Raw genomic sequence first — 15033 nt, forward strand, 5'->3', positions numbered from 1 at the left:
TCTTAAGACCATCTTTATGTAGAGAGAGCATAAGCCTACTGAAGGATGCTTCACAGAGTATTGGTCTTTCTGTACCTGACTACTCTGTGTGCCCAGCATGAGCCCAGTTTGTAGCAGAGATGTAGCAAAATGAAAGAAAAAAAAAAAAAGATTGAGGTACAGGAAGTGGAACTGAAATAGAGGAATAAAAACTAGGGGAAAAAAAAACCCACAGTGCTTATGTAGGTCAAGAATGTCACTGATAGTATGGCTGGTAACAGCAAGTGGAACAGCAACTACGTGGTGTAGAAGTGGAAGAGAGGAAAAAGAGGAGATGTAAAGAATTCAGATTTGGGCACTGCTGTGCATACAGTGTAACAATTTTCTTCCTGCACTGAGATCTGGAAGCATTTTGCAAAGATGGGTAAACCCATCTGGTTTGGGATGGAATACTTTCTGCTCTGTTCACACTTGTAGCCTGCAAACAGAGATAGCCCAAGTATTGTGTTGTGGGTACGTTAAAATGAAAATTAATATATTTCTTTTCTTGGTTTTTTTTTCCTTGAAGGCAATAGTAGCTCGTCCTCCAGTCTCACTGATACATCATCTACAAAATCAACAGCAACATCTCCAGTAGGTATGTATGTGTTCATCTGTCTGTTACTATGAACCTAGAAGGTAGCTCCAAACCTACCCCAGATCATACCAAATTCGAATGAAATACCCACCAAAAGTAGGTATTTGAGGGAGGCATTATCATTTTAGGGCTGAGAGACAATATGTAAAATAACTCTGAAATTAAGCTGTACTGTTTTTCAGGTTTAGATAGCATGCTTCTCCAGTAGAAGCAATGACATTTCTGGAGCCGTTGAAAAACAGTTATCAAAATAAAATTTCAAGGAAGAATTGAAAGTTAATGTTCATTTTTTGTCTCTAAGCAAATTTCTTCCATTTTCATGCGCTAAAGATGAATCAATTATTGTGCAACAGTGGGTATCTGTTTAATGTTATTTGACAGAGAAGAGGTTTAGGGTATAATGAAGTCCTGGGGGCTTGAGTTTCAAGAGTAAGAGTCCATTTCCTTTTAGGTAAGACTCATGGCACTTATACCATAGAAAATATTCCTTATCGAGAATAGTCCTTGTAATGCTCATAGCACCAAACAGTGGAGTTAAGTGAGACACGAGCAGCAGATCTGGGGCAATCTGTCACAGGTACTTTTCCATTGTTCTAGTACTACCCTCTTTCTTCACAACTTGGCAAAAGAACTGTAGGTGAGTATGATTTCCCAAGGCAGCAGTGTTGCAGTCATGATGCTCCCACATAAGTAATGTGTTTACAAAACACATCTTTGTAGGAAGTTTGAAAGCAGATGTTTAACCTGGGACACAAACAGTTCATCCACTTGTATATGCAGTGTTCCAACTGTTGGCTATGTCAATATGAGATAATTAAAAAAAGGAAATTAAAAAAAAAAATCTTCTGGAAGAACTTGCACAGGCATATTCCACCACATCAGTAAAGATTGGATAAGAATTAATGTCATGCAGTTGTTCAGTCTGTGATGCACACATCAAAGGTTGTATCTGAGGGAAGAGAAGCTAGTTCCATGCATGAACTGGATCCCCTTTGTGCTAAGAGCCATGTGGAAGCAGGGCAGAAATATTGTGCCTACCGTAGGATTCTTTGTGTGTTTGTGGAGTTTTACGCTGATCATGAGGTCCCAGCTATGTCATTCCATTTCCAGTACAACTCTTGCTTTGTGTCTCTCTAGTCTGCAGGTAACTTCTGAGCTACTACACTCAGAAGTTGCATGTTAGTCATTTAAGAATAAAATACCGGTGGGGAGGGGGAGTGAGGAGGAGGAATCTCTGCAAAGATGTGAAGACCTTCCTTTTGATAGCAAGGAAGTAGTGCAGTGTCTCATTCCATTGCCTGCAGTGTACCAGTTTAAGCATGTCTAACTTGAATAGTGGAGAGATTTTTGTAATCCCCTTGTTGCCTTAGGGCCTTCCCCACGAGTAAAGCCATTGTTAAGCCAATGTTTCACCCACCCTGTGCTCCAACCGTTCCACCCTCTGCTCCAACCCTGATTATGGGTTTCTTGCAGAGGTCTGAGCTTTACTGTGTTTGGATAATAACAGTAAAAAGAGGCCAGAGCCTTTTTAGGCACAGTACAAACCTAACAGACAGCTATGCCGTGCTTCACACGGTTTATGATTCATAGCCTTCTCTCTTTTTTTTTTCCTTTTTCCTTTTTTTTTTTTTTCTGTGTTAGAAACTTCATAGATTTTAGGACAGTGTTCCTCCAGTTTGATTATCTATCTCGACCTCTTCAGAATAAAGACTGCAGGATATTACAACTGCAGGATATACGACTAAGTGTACTTAATTTTCTTAAAGTCTCTTTTTTTCTTTTATTTTTTCTTTTTTTGCGGAAGCTTTTCATGGCAGAAGCAAAAGTCTCTTCCAGTTATTTCCCATGCAAAAGAGAGTATTTATTTATTTTAGGAAGAGCATTCAATAATAATTACTTTATATGTCAGCACCGTGCTTCTGCAATTTGAGTTGTGTTTGGTCTTACTGAGTTAGAACACTAAGGGACTAGTGCATGCTGCTAAGAATTCTTATCTTTATGCTATATATATGTATCATTTGATGGATATAGCATATCTAACAAAGACAGGTAGCATAAAAAGTAAAATACTTGTCTCTTATTAAAATAAAGCATCATAAACCTGAACTGCATTACTGGCATGTCTGCTTTTTAAATAATAAAATCCACTCAGGCAGTCTGGGTTTGTTTAGCATGAAGTTCTATGAAGCCCAGTTGGTCTTTTGGGTAAAAAGTAATTAGGGAAATAAAAGATAAAAGGACAGCTATTGCTAGAAAATGTTCTTTCATCTTAACTCTGTTGGTAAAATAGTACGGGTAAGATTTTTCAAATACACAGAAGAACAGATTGGTGCCTAATTCATGTCAGCTTCCCAAATTCTCCAGCTGCCTCAGAGAGCCTCCCACTGATGTTTTGAAATGACTGATGCTAAATACATCATGAAAGATAAGTCTGTGAGAGATTAACCAGATTTTGCTCTTTATGTTACATCAGCAAGCGCTGTAATCTTAATAAAGTAAGAAAAAAGTATTACTAGTAGGAGAGGGGAAAGGTAATACACAGATTTGCCGAAATTCCTCATGATAGCTGCTTGGATGTTGTTTGTGCTGACTCGGGTGTAATTTAAAGTCTGTGTAATAAATACCATCTTTGCATAACATCATTTAGTAATGTTACGTATGGAACAATTAGCCATTATCTTGCTCAGAAACAGGAGCCAGTTTGACACTCAGAAATTACAGCTTAAACCCTCTCCCCCCCCACCTCCACCACCACCAGCAAAACAAGAAAAACCCACAGAAAACTGCCTGGTTGACACTTGCGTTCAGAATTGCCTTTCTTTTGGTATCCTTTCTATTAGGAATGCAGTAACCAGGTCTGGTTTCATGTCATATAACTGTAGATGGTTTCCATATAGACATTTCCTTGCTTATTTCCTACAGTGAGGAACCATTTGATATTTATAGATCATTGTGCCTTTGGGGAGTTTACCTGTCAGTATTAAAATGTGCCCTGAATTTTATCTGATGTATTTTACACATGCTTCATAGAGGAACTGAATTTCCTAATTGTAACAAGGTAAGCACATGAATATAGTACTCCAACTGTTCCATTGCAATGAATGCTCATTTCAAAGTGTTTCCCAGGGTTATGGCACAATACAATTATAACGTCAAAGAACAGGAAAATAAATAACATTTACTATGGGGACTGTATTGGGCTGTTTAAGTAGTTTTAATGTTAAATGTCTCAAAAATGTTGTGTAGGCCATTTCCTTTCTGAATGCTTACACTGTCATATCGTTTGGGTTTTTTAAGTTTTTGATGTTCACATCTGTATTGTAAGCAGAGATGCATAAGTCTTAGCAAAGACACCATTCTGTGTGTAAGTTCTCATGTTTTAAACAACGCTTAAAGGAAGATTATTCTATAGAAGCATTTTAGATACTGTATAAAAAAGCAGAAATTAAATATGAAGTGTGCAGTGCAGTTGAGATTGAACTACCTATTCTTCAGTTGTTCCAGTTTTAGACCCATGTTTTCAAGAAAACATGGGTATAATTAAATATTTGAATGTCCATAATGAAGAGCTTTTGTGGTGTTGAAAATGAATCCAGTTTGTGTTAGGTTATAGAAATAATACAGAAGAAGACAGCTGCAAATAGAGCTTCTTTCTAAAATTCTTTCATACATAAAAGCCTCATATTGTCTGCTTGGAGAAATGTTAGTTGCATAACAGTCTCATGTTTCTTGTTTGTTCCTGCTTAGAAAAATAAGTAATTATTCTTAAGATCATTCTAATTATTCTTAAGATCGAACCTACTGAGGTCCTAAGGATTTTGCTACAAATACCAATCTCTATTATTCTTAAATTTTGCTTCATGGCATTTTTATGGCATTCTGAACAGTTCATTATTGCTTTCTGAGGAAGACGAAGTGTTAGGTAAAGCAGGGTAAAAGTTAAAGGACATTAGGTGTCACTTAAACTTGTGAAACAACATTCCAGTCTTTGCTTTAACCTTGGCAAGACAGCTCACTACTAAATAAATGATACCAGCGAGCAGATTTACTGTGGTTGAACTTTTATCAAGTGTGGAAAACCTTTTGAACCTTAAGCTTAACATACATACAGAATTCTCTCTGGTAAGTTTAATATACATGCAGCCTTACTAAAGTCAGTGTTTCATTCAAAAGCGAATTAAAGATTAAATAATTAATAAACAGAGGTGGGAGGCGGGCGTTTTCCTGCAAAATTCCCTCTTGTCGGAAAAGCTTAGTTGTCTGAAAAGTTGGGTGCTTCGAATGGAAAGCTAATCTTGATCCAGGATTTCATCACATTTTAAAATACTGTAAGTTTTGCATGATTATGTGGAATTGGAGAGCATTACAAGACCCTTCTAAAAGTTATTGGATATTATCTAGGTTTTCTTTACTGCTTTTCCTTTAAACTGTTCCTGACCTTGAGCCTCAGAAATCTGAAGTTAGGTCTTTCCAAATGAAATGCACAGGGGAAGAGTCTGTATGCAAGCCTGTATAGCCATACAGTGGCATTTTCATTGTTACTCTGTCATTCTATTTAGCCATGATAAATACTATCTTATTCAATGAGTATACAGTTTATTTTTTTAAGTATTTTTCTGTGTGATATCACAAATAAAAATTTCCCAGGTACGTCCACCAGTACTACTCACTTGACCAGCACCAGTCAGACAATCAACACCACTATGTCTGCCATCTTGACAACTCAACCCACCAAAACCAGCCAGACAACAAGATTCACCACAGCTCCATCAGTCACATCATCACAACTGAATATTACAGTGGTGACCGCTTCCAAGATTTCTTTCACTTCCATAACAGGTGAGTTCACATTTCAAGATGCTCATAAAGGTTTGTGTACATGTTGGCACATGTACAATTGTAGAGTTGTTAGTTTTACGAAAGAAGGTATTTGCATGCTGAAAAATGAGAATAAGGTGGGGTTTTATTACTGAGTTGGCTACAATGATGTTGCTCTGAGCACTCCACTTATTTAAATAAGGCTTCACTTAACTTCAGAGACCTGATATATTTAGGAAAAAGATAAAATGCAAGTGGTTTGAACCAGCAGCCACTAGCAAGGAGATTAGCAGTGTTAGGAGAAAGCCTGGCTTTTGAATACAACTTCTATATTTCTTCAGCTCTCCCTTCTGCAGCTTACTTCAACTTGTCTCTTAATACTTCCTTTTTCACAGCTGATCTTTGGCTCAAAATATGCCTGCTGCCTTGATAGAAAGACTGTGTTCTGCTAGCAGTGTAATTAATTTTATCCCTAACAGAGGATAGAGTAGGACTATGAATGAATCTCTCTTCATGTAGAAGTTGTCAAATACAGTTTGACGGTACCCAGAAACAATAGGTGTAGAATTCGATATTTCCTTATGATTAGCTGCATGTTCGCACCACTTCATGCTTACACTTCCAAACAGGTTAGGGTGACTGACGTGTCAGTGAAGTGTTGTCGGGTGGGTGAAGCTGTCATCAGCAGAACTTCTAGTTGGCTACATAATACTCCCTGTGGCAAGTACAAATAGAGATGGGCACAGACTAGGTCTTTTCATGGGAGTTTGTAGCAGAGAAAACCAGTTTTCACATGGAAACTGCTACAGCTTACCTGAGGTCGTGTTATCTATGTCAATATTTGTGTTGGGCTGCAGAGCTGATATCACTTGGAGAGTGAGGGTACAATTCCGTGAGACAAAGTAAAGCAATCCAACAGCTCATTGCCAGCAAAAGTATTTTACTCCCACCATGTAACTATGTTGGCTGACTTGGTGGTTGTTGGACCACTCTGGAGGCTGACACAATATGCTCATCTGACTTAAAGCAACTTCCTTTTCTGCTTTAATTTCGTTTCTGGCATTAATTTCAGGCCAGCTTGGTGAGTTAGATTGGCCCATGGAGGGTATACAAAAAACACTAGAACTGGCCTAAGAAGGGCAGGAGCTGCATGTGTGGAAAGAGGGGAGAGCAGGGGGGGAAAAGGAAGGGGAAAGAGGGAAGTGGAGAGAAGTTACAGTCAGTCTTTCAAAGACAGCAAGCAGTTGGATCGTATGTAACCAGAATCTGGCTCTTAAAAATGGAGTTACAGGTTTCAGTGTGCTTGGCTGGTATCTTGCCAGTTGATGTAAATTACATTTGCCCAACTGGGTCTTTAGATGATATGTCAGTGGGGTGGGCAGGATATAGACGAGTCCCACAAAACACAGTTTTGCAAGCTCTGTAAAAAGTGCCTTTTGTTTTCTTTTTTTTTCAGGCACATCAAAATCTGAGGCTGTCATAGCCAAAACCTCCAGATTTGATGTGGGCAGTTTTGTAGGTGGCATTCTGCTGACGCTTGGAGTCCTAGTTATTCTCTACATTGGATGCAAAACCTATCACTCTAGAAGAGGCATTCAGTACAGAACCATGTAAGTTCCCAAGGGATTGTCTCTTGTTAATTTATTACTTTCTTGAGAGGACACAGACAAACTAAACAAGGAGAATGAACTGATGCATACATTGGTTTAATGTACATTATTTTAGCATCATTAAGGGATTTAACTGTGATATTTTGTCTTTCACCACATCAGCTATTCCTCATTATTATGCCTCTCTTCTGCGAGAGAGCTTTGTCTTGTATTTCACCCCTTTTCTAGTGAGTAGTTCAATCAAAACTGTACCATCTCATTTGCCATTTATACTCAGCTCTACAGAGTTTTCTTCCAGGCTTCCAGACTCGCCTTCTTGTCTCATAATTAGTTTAAGAACTGTGAATTGTTAAAACCAGGTTGCTTTTCTTTTTCCTTTTGAGTATCCTCCATCTCAGTTGAGAAGCTTGTTTTAAGTGAGGTGGTGTCATTAGACTTGTTGGGATGCTTACTGTTTAGGCCTCATGTTTTCTCTCCATCTTGACTTCTGCTTGCTGATCATGGAATTCAACTAGTCCCTGCTGCACATGTTTACCCACAGTGGCGTTGGAATGGATATTACAGAATTTATATCAATAGTATCTAATACAAAGGAAACCTGTCACTGGGCTTGTAAACTGGCTTTGATTGCCTGTTACTACTGGATATAGGTAAGATAGGATAAAAATGACTGAGCAACAGCTGATGTAAAAATATATACTTGGATGAAAGCCAAAATGAAGCTAGTGAAGCTGGAGGAGTGTTGGCAAAATGCAATTGTTAACTTCAGATTTGGCTCAGAGAGGACTGTAACTCCCAGACCAGTGTGCCCTTAGTCCTTCTCAGCAAGATGTTCTCTGTTCATAAAATAACCTCCTCAGTTAGCAGCAGCTGGGTGGCTGTTCCTCATGTTGACAGTTGCTTGCACTGCAGAACATTAATTACTGTGTTTCTATTACAGTGATGAACATGATGCCATCATTTAAAGAGACTTCAGGGAAGAAGAAACCCATCCTGTCACAGCTGTTTAACTTAACTTCTGAAAGGGTTTCATTCTTAAAGATGATCCCAGTCTCTAAACCTGCCTTGGGTGTGATCCTGCAAAATGTTGAGAAGCTCTTTAAACATCCTGAATTTTTTTTTTGCATTGGCTTTCATAATGAGAAGAAGAAGTCAGCACTCTGTAGAGACAGTATTTTCTTTTTCCAGTATTTGTAACCAAATATAAAGAAACACACATCTTGAGTCATTTTCAGGTACACACACAAGTCTAAAATAGCTAATTACAGCTCAGTGGATTGCAGCCTTGCAATTAAGTTCAGTTATTTCACACATACTTTATAAATCCAGTGTGTTCCATAATGGATATAGTAGATTAATTAGGATACATTTGAGACCAGGAGTAGGTTTTTGCAAGTAAAATGGTGTATTTTTTTCCTAAGATTTTGTATTAAATTGTATTTATTTTGAAGTTTGATGTAAACTTTAGTTTAGAAATTTTGGATTTTGAACAACTTAGTTAATTTTTATTGGGCTATAAGGGGACATGGTTTACTAACTGTATAGAAGGTAATAATGGGAAAAAGGCCTTAAGCTGTGCCAGGGGGAGGTTTAGATGATGATTGAATTTTATGAAAAACTTCTTCACCCCATCCAGGGGTTGTCAAACACTGGATTAGGCTGCCCAGGGAAGTGGTGGAGTCACTATTCTTGGAGGTATTTAAAAGATGTGTAGATGTGGCGCTTGGGGACATAGTTTAGTGGTGGACTTGACAGTGCTGAATTAAACAGTTGGACTTTATGATCTTAAGGGTCTTTTCCAACTTAAATGAGTCTAATGTGTACTTTTCACTTCAGTCATTAGCTCACCAATCACCTGCAGAGAACTTCCTGAGCCTAGCTGCAGGAAGCATGGACAGACTGGAGATAGATACCCATCCATCAACCCTTTCCTCCAAATGGGTGCTTGTAAGAAAACAGCTTATGCGATGCATAGCTGCTTTTTTCTAGCATGTCCTACTAATGAAGCATGTGCAATTGAAAGTAAAATAAAAATGGGAAAAAGTAATTGCACCTTCATAAATGATAAAATATGAAAACTGCTTCTAAAAATTGGCTTTAAGTTGAATGTAGCAGTCACTTCACTCTTGATTTTTATTATTATGAATCTGTATGCAATGTTTTAGCAGCATTTGATAAGTATTGGAAGTTACAAAGAGAAGTGGAAAATATGTAAGATAGCATTTTAGAAGAATAGGATCTGCATTTTTACGATTATTTTCAGAACTTGGTACTGCTCTACATGTGTACAGAGGTCTGGTTGAAAGGCCACTGAGGGCAATGGGCCATGTCTCAGAAGGCGTTTAAATTAAGGCCCAAATACACTGGGGGCTGATAGTGCAAATGTAGAAGTGATACATAAGCAGTGAGGTAAACCTGCTGGCTTCGGTAGGTGAGCTCCTGATTTACACTGATATAAGGAAAACTAGGGCAAGAATCAAGAAACACTGATGAATGTCACTGAATAATCATTCAGTCCTGCTCTGCTTGTAAACCTCTCCCTGGTGAAGAGAGTTGGTGTGGGACTTGACTTGACCATCCTGGGTACTGTTGGCTCTATCCATTGTGCAAAGCCCAGCGGGGAGGTAGGGACAGTTGAGGAAGGTCACAACAGGAAGAGCAAGTAGCTCTGTCAGGGAAATGGTGTGCAACTCATCAGGGAAAATAAGACTACAGCTCTGGCACAAGTTAACTTTTTTGTTGAGCAACAGTTTATTCTGAGATGCAATGTTAAAGTGGCTGTATTTTTCCTTTTCCACATGAAGTAGTAAAACTGTCGTGTCCAAGGCACAGCTGACTCCAGCAAACCATGGCTAATGAGTAGCCTTAATAGCACCAGCCAGGCACCTGATGGGAGGGTAGCAGGGCTGGTTTGGTTTTTACTGAGGTTAAGGTACAGGGTGGAAGAGTGATTTGAAGTAACTTTTGTGATTTCTCCTAATTGCATTGTATAGTGGAAAACCTGGGTTTGACTTGAAGAGTCTGTAAACAATTCTTCAATAGAACTGCAGTTCCTTTGTAGAAATTAAGTGCAACTCGATTACTGGGATTACCTCTATTGTACAGATGAATAAATAAAATTTAATCTTTGGAGTTACTGTATCAAGTTTAGCTGGATTTTTTTTTTTGGTTAGATGGTAATTATTCCCTCAACCTTTTCCACAGTCATAACTATTGAGTAAGAAATGCTCACTTGAATATACTTTAAAATCTTAGAATACCAGCTCAAGGGCATTTTTGCCCAGCTCAATAATTTGTAATGTATTTTGAAATCTCATTGCTGCAGTAAAGCAAAATTATGTGCTTAAGATTCCAGATAGGTCAGTGCAAAGGTAAAACCTGGCTTCCTTTCAGGTGTTTGTTTGGGTGCCAGACAAAGTGAGGTGCAATTGATAAATCTCATCTTTAACTTTACATTTGTTTCCCAACACTAAGTGAAAACCCAGCTTTGTTACACAGGTATAAAGTGGGAGGAACAGGACAAAAACCGCACCTGCAATACTGCGTTGAGCTCTAGGTCCCCCAACCCAAGAAGGATGTGGAGCTGCTGGAGCAAGTCAAGAGGAGGCCACAAAGATGCTCCAAGTACTGGAGCCCCCTCTGCTATAGAGACAGGCTGAGAGAGCTCTGGGTTGTTCAGCCTGGAGAAGAGAAGGCTCAAGGAGACCTTAGAGCAGCTTCCAGTACCTGAAAGGGAACTACAAGAAATCAAGGGCATATAGTGAAAAGACAAGGAGGAATGGATTTAATCTGAAAGAGGGTAGATTTAGATTAGACATTAAGAAGTTCTTTACTGTGAGGGTGATGAGATGCTGGCACCCATTGCCCCAAGAAGCTGTGGCTGCCCCATCCCTGGCAGTGTTCAAGGCCAGGTTGGACAGGGCTTGGAGCAACCTGGTCTAGTGGAAGGTGTCCCTGCCCATGGCAGGGGGTTGGAACTAGGTGATCTTTAAGGTCCCTTCCAACCCAAACCATTCTGAGATTCTATGACAGCCTTTCAGTGTATCATACCACCATTTAGGCCTCAGTCTTTAATGTTACTCTACAGCACTAGAACAAGCAGTAGACCTGAATTTAGCTATGCTCTACACATGAAGAGGGATTGACTGTATCAGTTATTCAACTGATTTAGCTCCATAATCAAAAATCTTGATTATGTTAACTAAAAATTGGCACTTAGTTTCTGTAAGGAAAACACACCTGAAAGGGTTTGCCACAGCAGTCTACCAAACTGTAGACCAATATGAAGTACAAAGCTGAAGTAGGAACAAAAGACAGAAAAAAAGGTCTTTTGTTACCACTTTTGTTCTATCTTCCCACTCACTTCCCTGGTGATAAACTATTCTAAATTCAATCACAAGTTTATGATCTGTTTATATTCATTTTATGCCACAAAATTTTAGTGTAAGTAGCTCCTCCCCTTCTCTAGGTATACTTTACAGTCAGTCTTTCAGCTGTTCTTTAACTGAGTTTAATAATATTGTAAAGATGGTTCAACTATTTGTAGTTTATTCTCTCAGCAGGACTGTGTATCTGTTACCAGTACTGACGGCTGAGCAACGCAGTTCATGGTTCTGCCTTGATTAGGAGCCCCTCTGGTGACACAATACAGAATTGCACTTACTGTATCCTGTTTTAAGCCCACCACCAGCACTCAGTTGATTACTACATCTCAGTCACACAATCCCTAAACTCATTTTTAATCCTAACATTCATGGGTTTGTGCTTTATATCAAAATTTATTTCATTTAATACTACAGGCTTGGGAAGTCTTCCAGTGGCTACAGAACGTAGCTGCTTTAGGTCAGGTATCATGAACATTGCTTTTGCCCTTCAGACACCTCAAAATCAGCCATACGACCACATCTCAGGACTGCAGCATCCTGCCTTCCCCCCACAGTGCTTTCCTTTTTCTGCAGCTCTCCTTTAGCCTGTATTCTACTACCAAACTATAGCCATTCCCTCTTAATTGCTTTGATGGGGCCCTGCATTAAAGGCTTCAAAGCAGCCCGGAAATGCTGCAGTGATATATTTGGGGGTTTAATTTGAAAAAAATTAAAAATAAATAAAAAATAAAGCATGTTACTGTGTTAATATTCAGTAACTTGAACATTATCCCTTTGTAAATCTACTTTCAAACCTTTCCTTTTTATTCAGAGACTGTTAATGCTCTTACACATGCACGCCACTCTATTTTTGCCCTGAAGACATACACACCATTCTTAACATGCTTTATTGAAAAATATCTAAGCAACAAAATGACAATATTGCCAAAAGCAAAGTGGGACAGCAACAGAAAATTGCCTGCATAACTCAAGAGGTTAAGAATTTAGCTGTAATATGGAAGCAGACAATGAGAATGGATCTGTGCAGGATGTAAACACATTCTCTGGGCTCCACTGAAAGAGTGCCAATTGGTGTATGACCAAGATAGATAGTCTTAAAAACCAGGAAAGTTAAATGACTTTAGGAATCTGCAGTTGACAGTTCTCACAAACAGCACAGCCACAGGGTCTACCAGTTCCTGGTGTTGATCCTGCAGTATCTAAGCTTTGGCTTGCATTAGAATTTTGTGTTTGCTTAGCTATAGAAACACTACTTTGAAGACTGGATCAATGATTAATTTTATCCTTCAGTGTCAGGTCATCCCTACACTTCAAAATGTCTAATTGAGGAGCTCCAAAAATTGAAATTATACAAGGGACTCCCAAGTTCTGGAGGCTCTCCAGTGTCCTTTTAAGAATACTGAAAGGAAATATATTCTCACCCCCAATACTCAGGATTGAGTTTACTGTTTGTTCTGACCTTCTCACATCAAGTTGGAAACAGTTTGGAAACCAAGGTGTTGGACCTGGCCAGCACTGAGGTGATGGGTGCTTCGAAAGTGCTAGAAGAAAAACTATGTAAGAGTTTCCTTGACAGGGTTCCTAAAGAAAAGCCACGAGTGTCTGTAAAAATGAGGTGTGGTTTTCTTTTGATCGTTACATATATGACAATCCCTTCTAAAGACTTCATTCTTCCCTTAGAATTGAAGCTATATTCCATTGGGAAATCACAACCCTAACTAATATCCTATACTGCGTAAGTACCAAGTATTTCATTTCTCTATCTGCCAAATGAAGAGGGCATCTGAAAGATCTTTGTTCTGACCAAGTCTGCACTCTCCAACATGTGAGCTTAGAAACCTTTGGGAAGTTCTCCAGTTTTTTTTGCCTAAAAATGTTTCCCCAGGCCACAATTAAATGTGAAGGCTTTTGCTAGGACATTGCTCATTGCGCAATTTCCTGCTCTGTTCCAGCATATTTTGATTTATTCAAAGGGGAAAAAAAAAAAAAAAAAAACCCAAAAAAAAAACCACAACAACTCACCTGCTGCTTTTTTGAAGATGATAGCACATCAAGATCTGCTGTTTGGATTTCTGCTCTTCCTCACACGGGATGCATGCAGTACCCCAGATTCTTGAGCTTGAAGGGTCCCATGCCAGCAGCCACCAGTGAGGAAGCTGGGCTGGACCATCGATAACTGTTGTGTGCACACGCTCAATTAAAAACAGAAGCAAAGGACTGGTGATTTAGTGCAGTCTCAGGAAGTTAACTCCCTGCACTAGTAGCCTCTGGAACAAGAGTAACAACTGCATGTTTTAAGTGGTTCAACAGAACAGAGAATACTTTTCAATGTCCAGAAAACATCTTCTGCCTGAATTCACATACCTGACGTGGGTCACTGGGAATAACTCATAGAAAGAAAGCAGAATTTAGAAGTTCAGTCCATCTGCAGCACTAAACATGATACCGCACACCCAGCCTCACTACACTGCAACCACCACAACACTGAACTAAAGGCGGGTGAATACAGTTTGCAATTTCATGTGCTTTTCTTCTGTCTCATGAGCAAAGAGCCAAGTTCTGAGAGCATGGCACTACGGAGTTACTAAACAACCACTCACTCTCAGTTAGAAAAAGCAGCAATATAAAGATTTTTCTTTACCTATATCATGCTAATGCAGTTTCCAGATATTTCATATATGGCCATTCGTTTCAGCATACAAAGGCAGTGCTCTGTTACAATGACTTACCACTTGCAGACCCTAGGCCTGCACGCTGGCTTCAGTCTGAAGAGCTCTGGGCTTCCTGGTCAAACATAACAGAAAAATCTGCCTTCGGTTAAAAAAAGAAGACACACACATAGGAAAAAAACCAAACCAACCAACAAAACCAAACACCACCACACATGCAGGAAACTACTAAATAATTACAATAAAGCTTCATGGCACTTTTCTTAACAAAAGATACAGTTGCTACTTGGGAAGCCACTGTACCTTGCAGTATTTCAAACCAGTACCAGAAACTGCAAGTACTCCAAACTAGATCCTTTGCAGACAGGATAAGCTTCATTCAGGTAAAGAAATGGCTCATTTATAGAAGCTGGTAATATCATCTTCTAATCTTCATTTACAGCACGTCTGACCACTGAACTCCAATGATACCAAACTTCCCACCCTCTAAACCCCCTAAGCTGTGCCAGCATGCTCTGCCAGCTCAAGGCAAGCCCCAGACCTGGAATGCTGACGTCTGAAAACTTGAGCTGCTGGCTCAGCAGAGCTGCACAGGAAGCTGGGGGCAGGGGGACTGTTTACTGCTGTTTAACCCAGATGAAGCTCTGGAAAATGCTTTTAAAGAAGGAAGTGGACACACAACAAAATGTGAACATGGTCAGCTTGTTCACAAGGAACAGAAGTCACTTGATCCTCTCCAAACGTAACACTGTGCTGACAGTCTTCTCCATGGTTCAACATTTTGCTAGAGTTCTGTTTGCAACAAGCTACAGAATCAGTTTTATTACAGCTGTCTTCAAATAGTACTGAGGAGAGCTTAAGTGCTTACACTTGCAGCATTATAGATCAGGGCAACCGCAACCATCATAGTGTGGAGTAGTGGAAAGCCATAACCT

The 15033-nt window shown here is 39.3% G+C and overlaps 1 protein-coding gene across 2 annotated transcripts in view; it reads left to right on the forward strand.

The window, feature by feature from the left end:
* Window positions 1–10185, forward strand: part of TMEM123 (transmembrane protein 123) — a 17082-nt gene extending 6897 nt beyond the window's left edge. The window contains exons 3-7 of one of the 2 annotated variants that reach the window (XR_003990079.1): window positions 548–616; window positions 3647–3674; window positions 5264–5455; window positions 6891–7044; window positions 7985–10185. Coding sequence is in view for 1 of the 2 variants with exons in the window: in XM_030476528.1 (XP_030332388.1) it covers window positions 548–616; window positions 5264–5455; window positions 6891–7044; window positions 7985–8009 (440 nt within the window). In the remaining variant the exon portion in view is untranslated. The remainder of the gene's footprint in view (window positions 1–547; window positions 617–3646; window positions 3675–5263; window positions 5456–6890; window positions 7045–7984) is intronic. The other variant, XM_030476528.1, reaches the window with a different exon arrangement.
* Window positions 10186–15033: the final 4848 nt, after the last annotated feature.

Source organism: Strigops habroptila, chromosome 2, assembly GCF_004027225.2.
Source record: "Strigops habroptila isolate Jane chromosome 2, bStrHab1.2.pri, whole genome shotgun sequence".
Classification (NCBI taxonomy): domain Eukaryota; kingdom Metazoa; phylum Chordata; class Aves; order Psittaciformes; family Psittacidae; genus Strigops; species Strigops habroptila.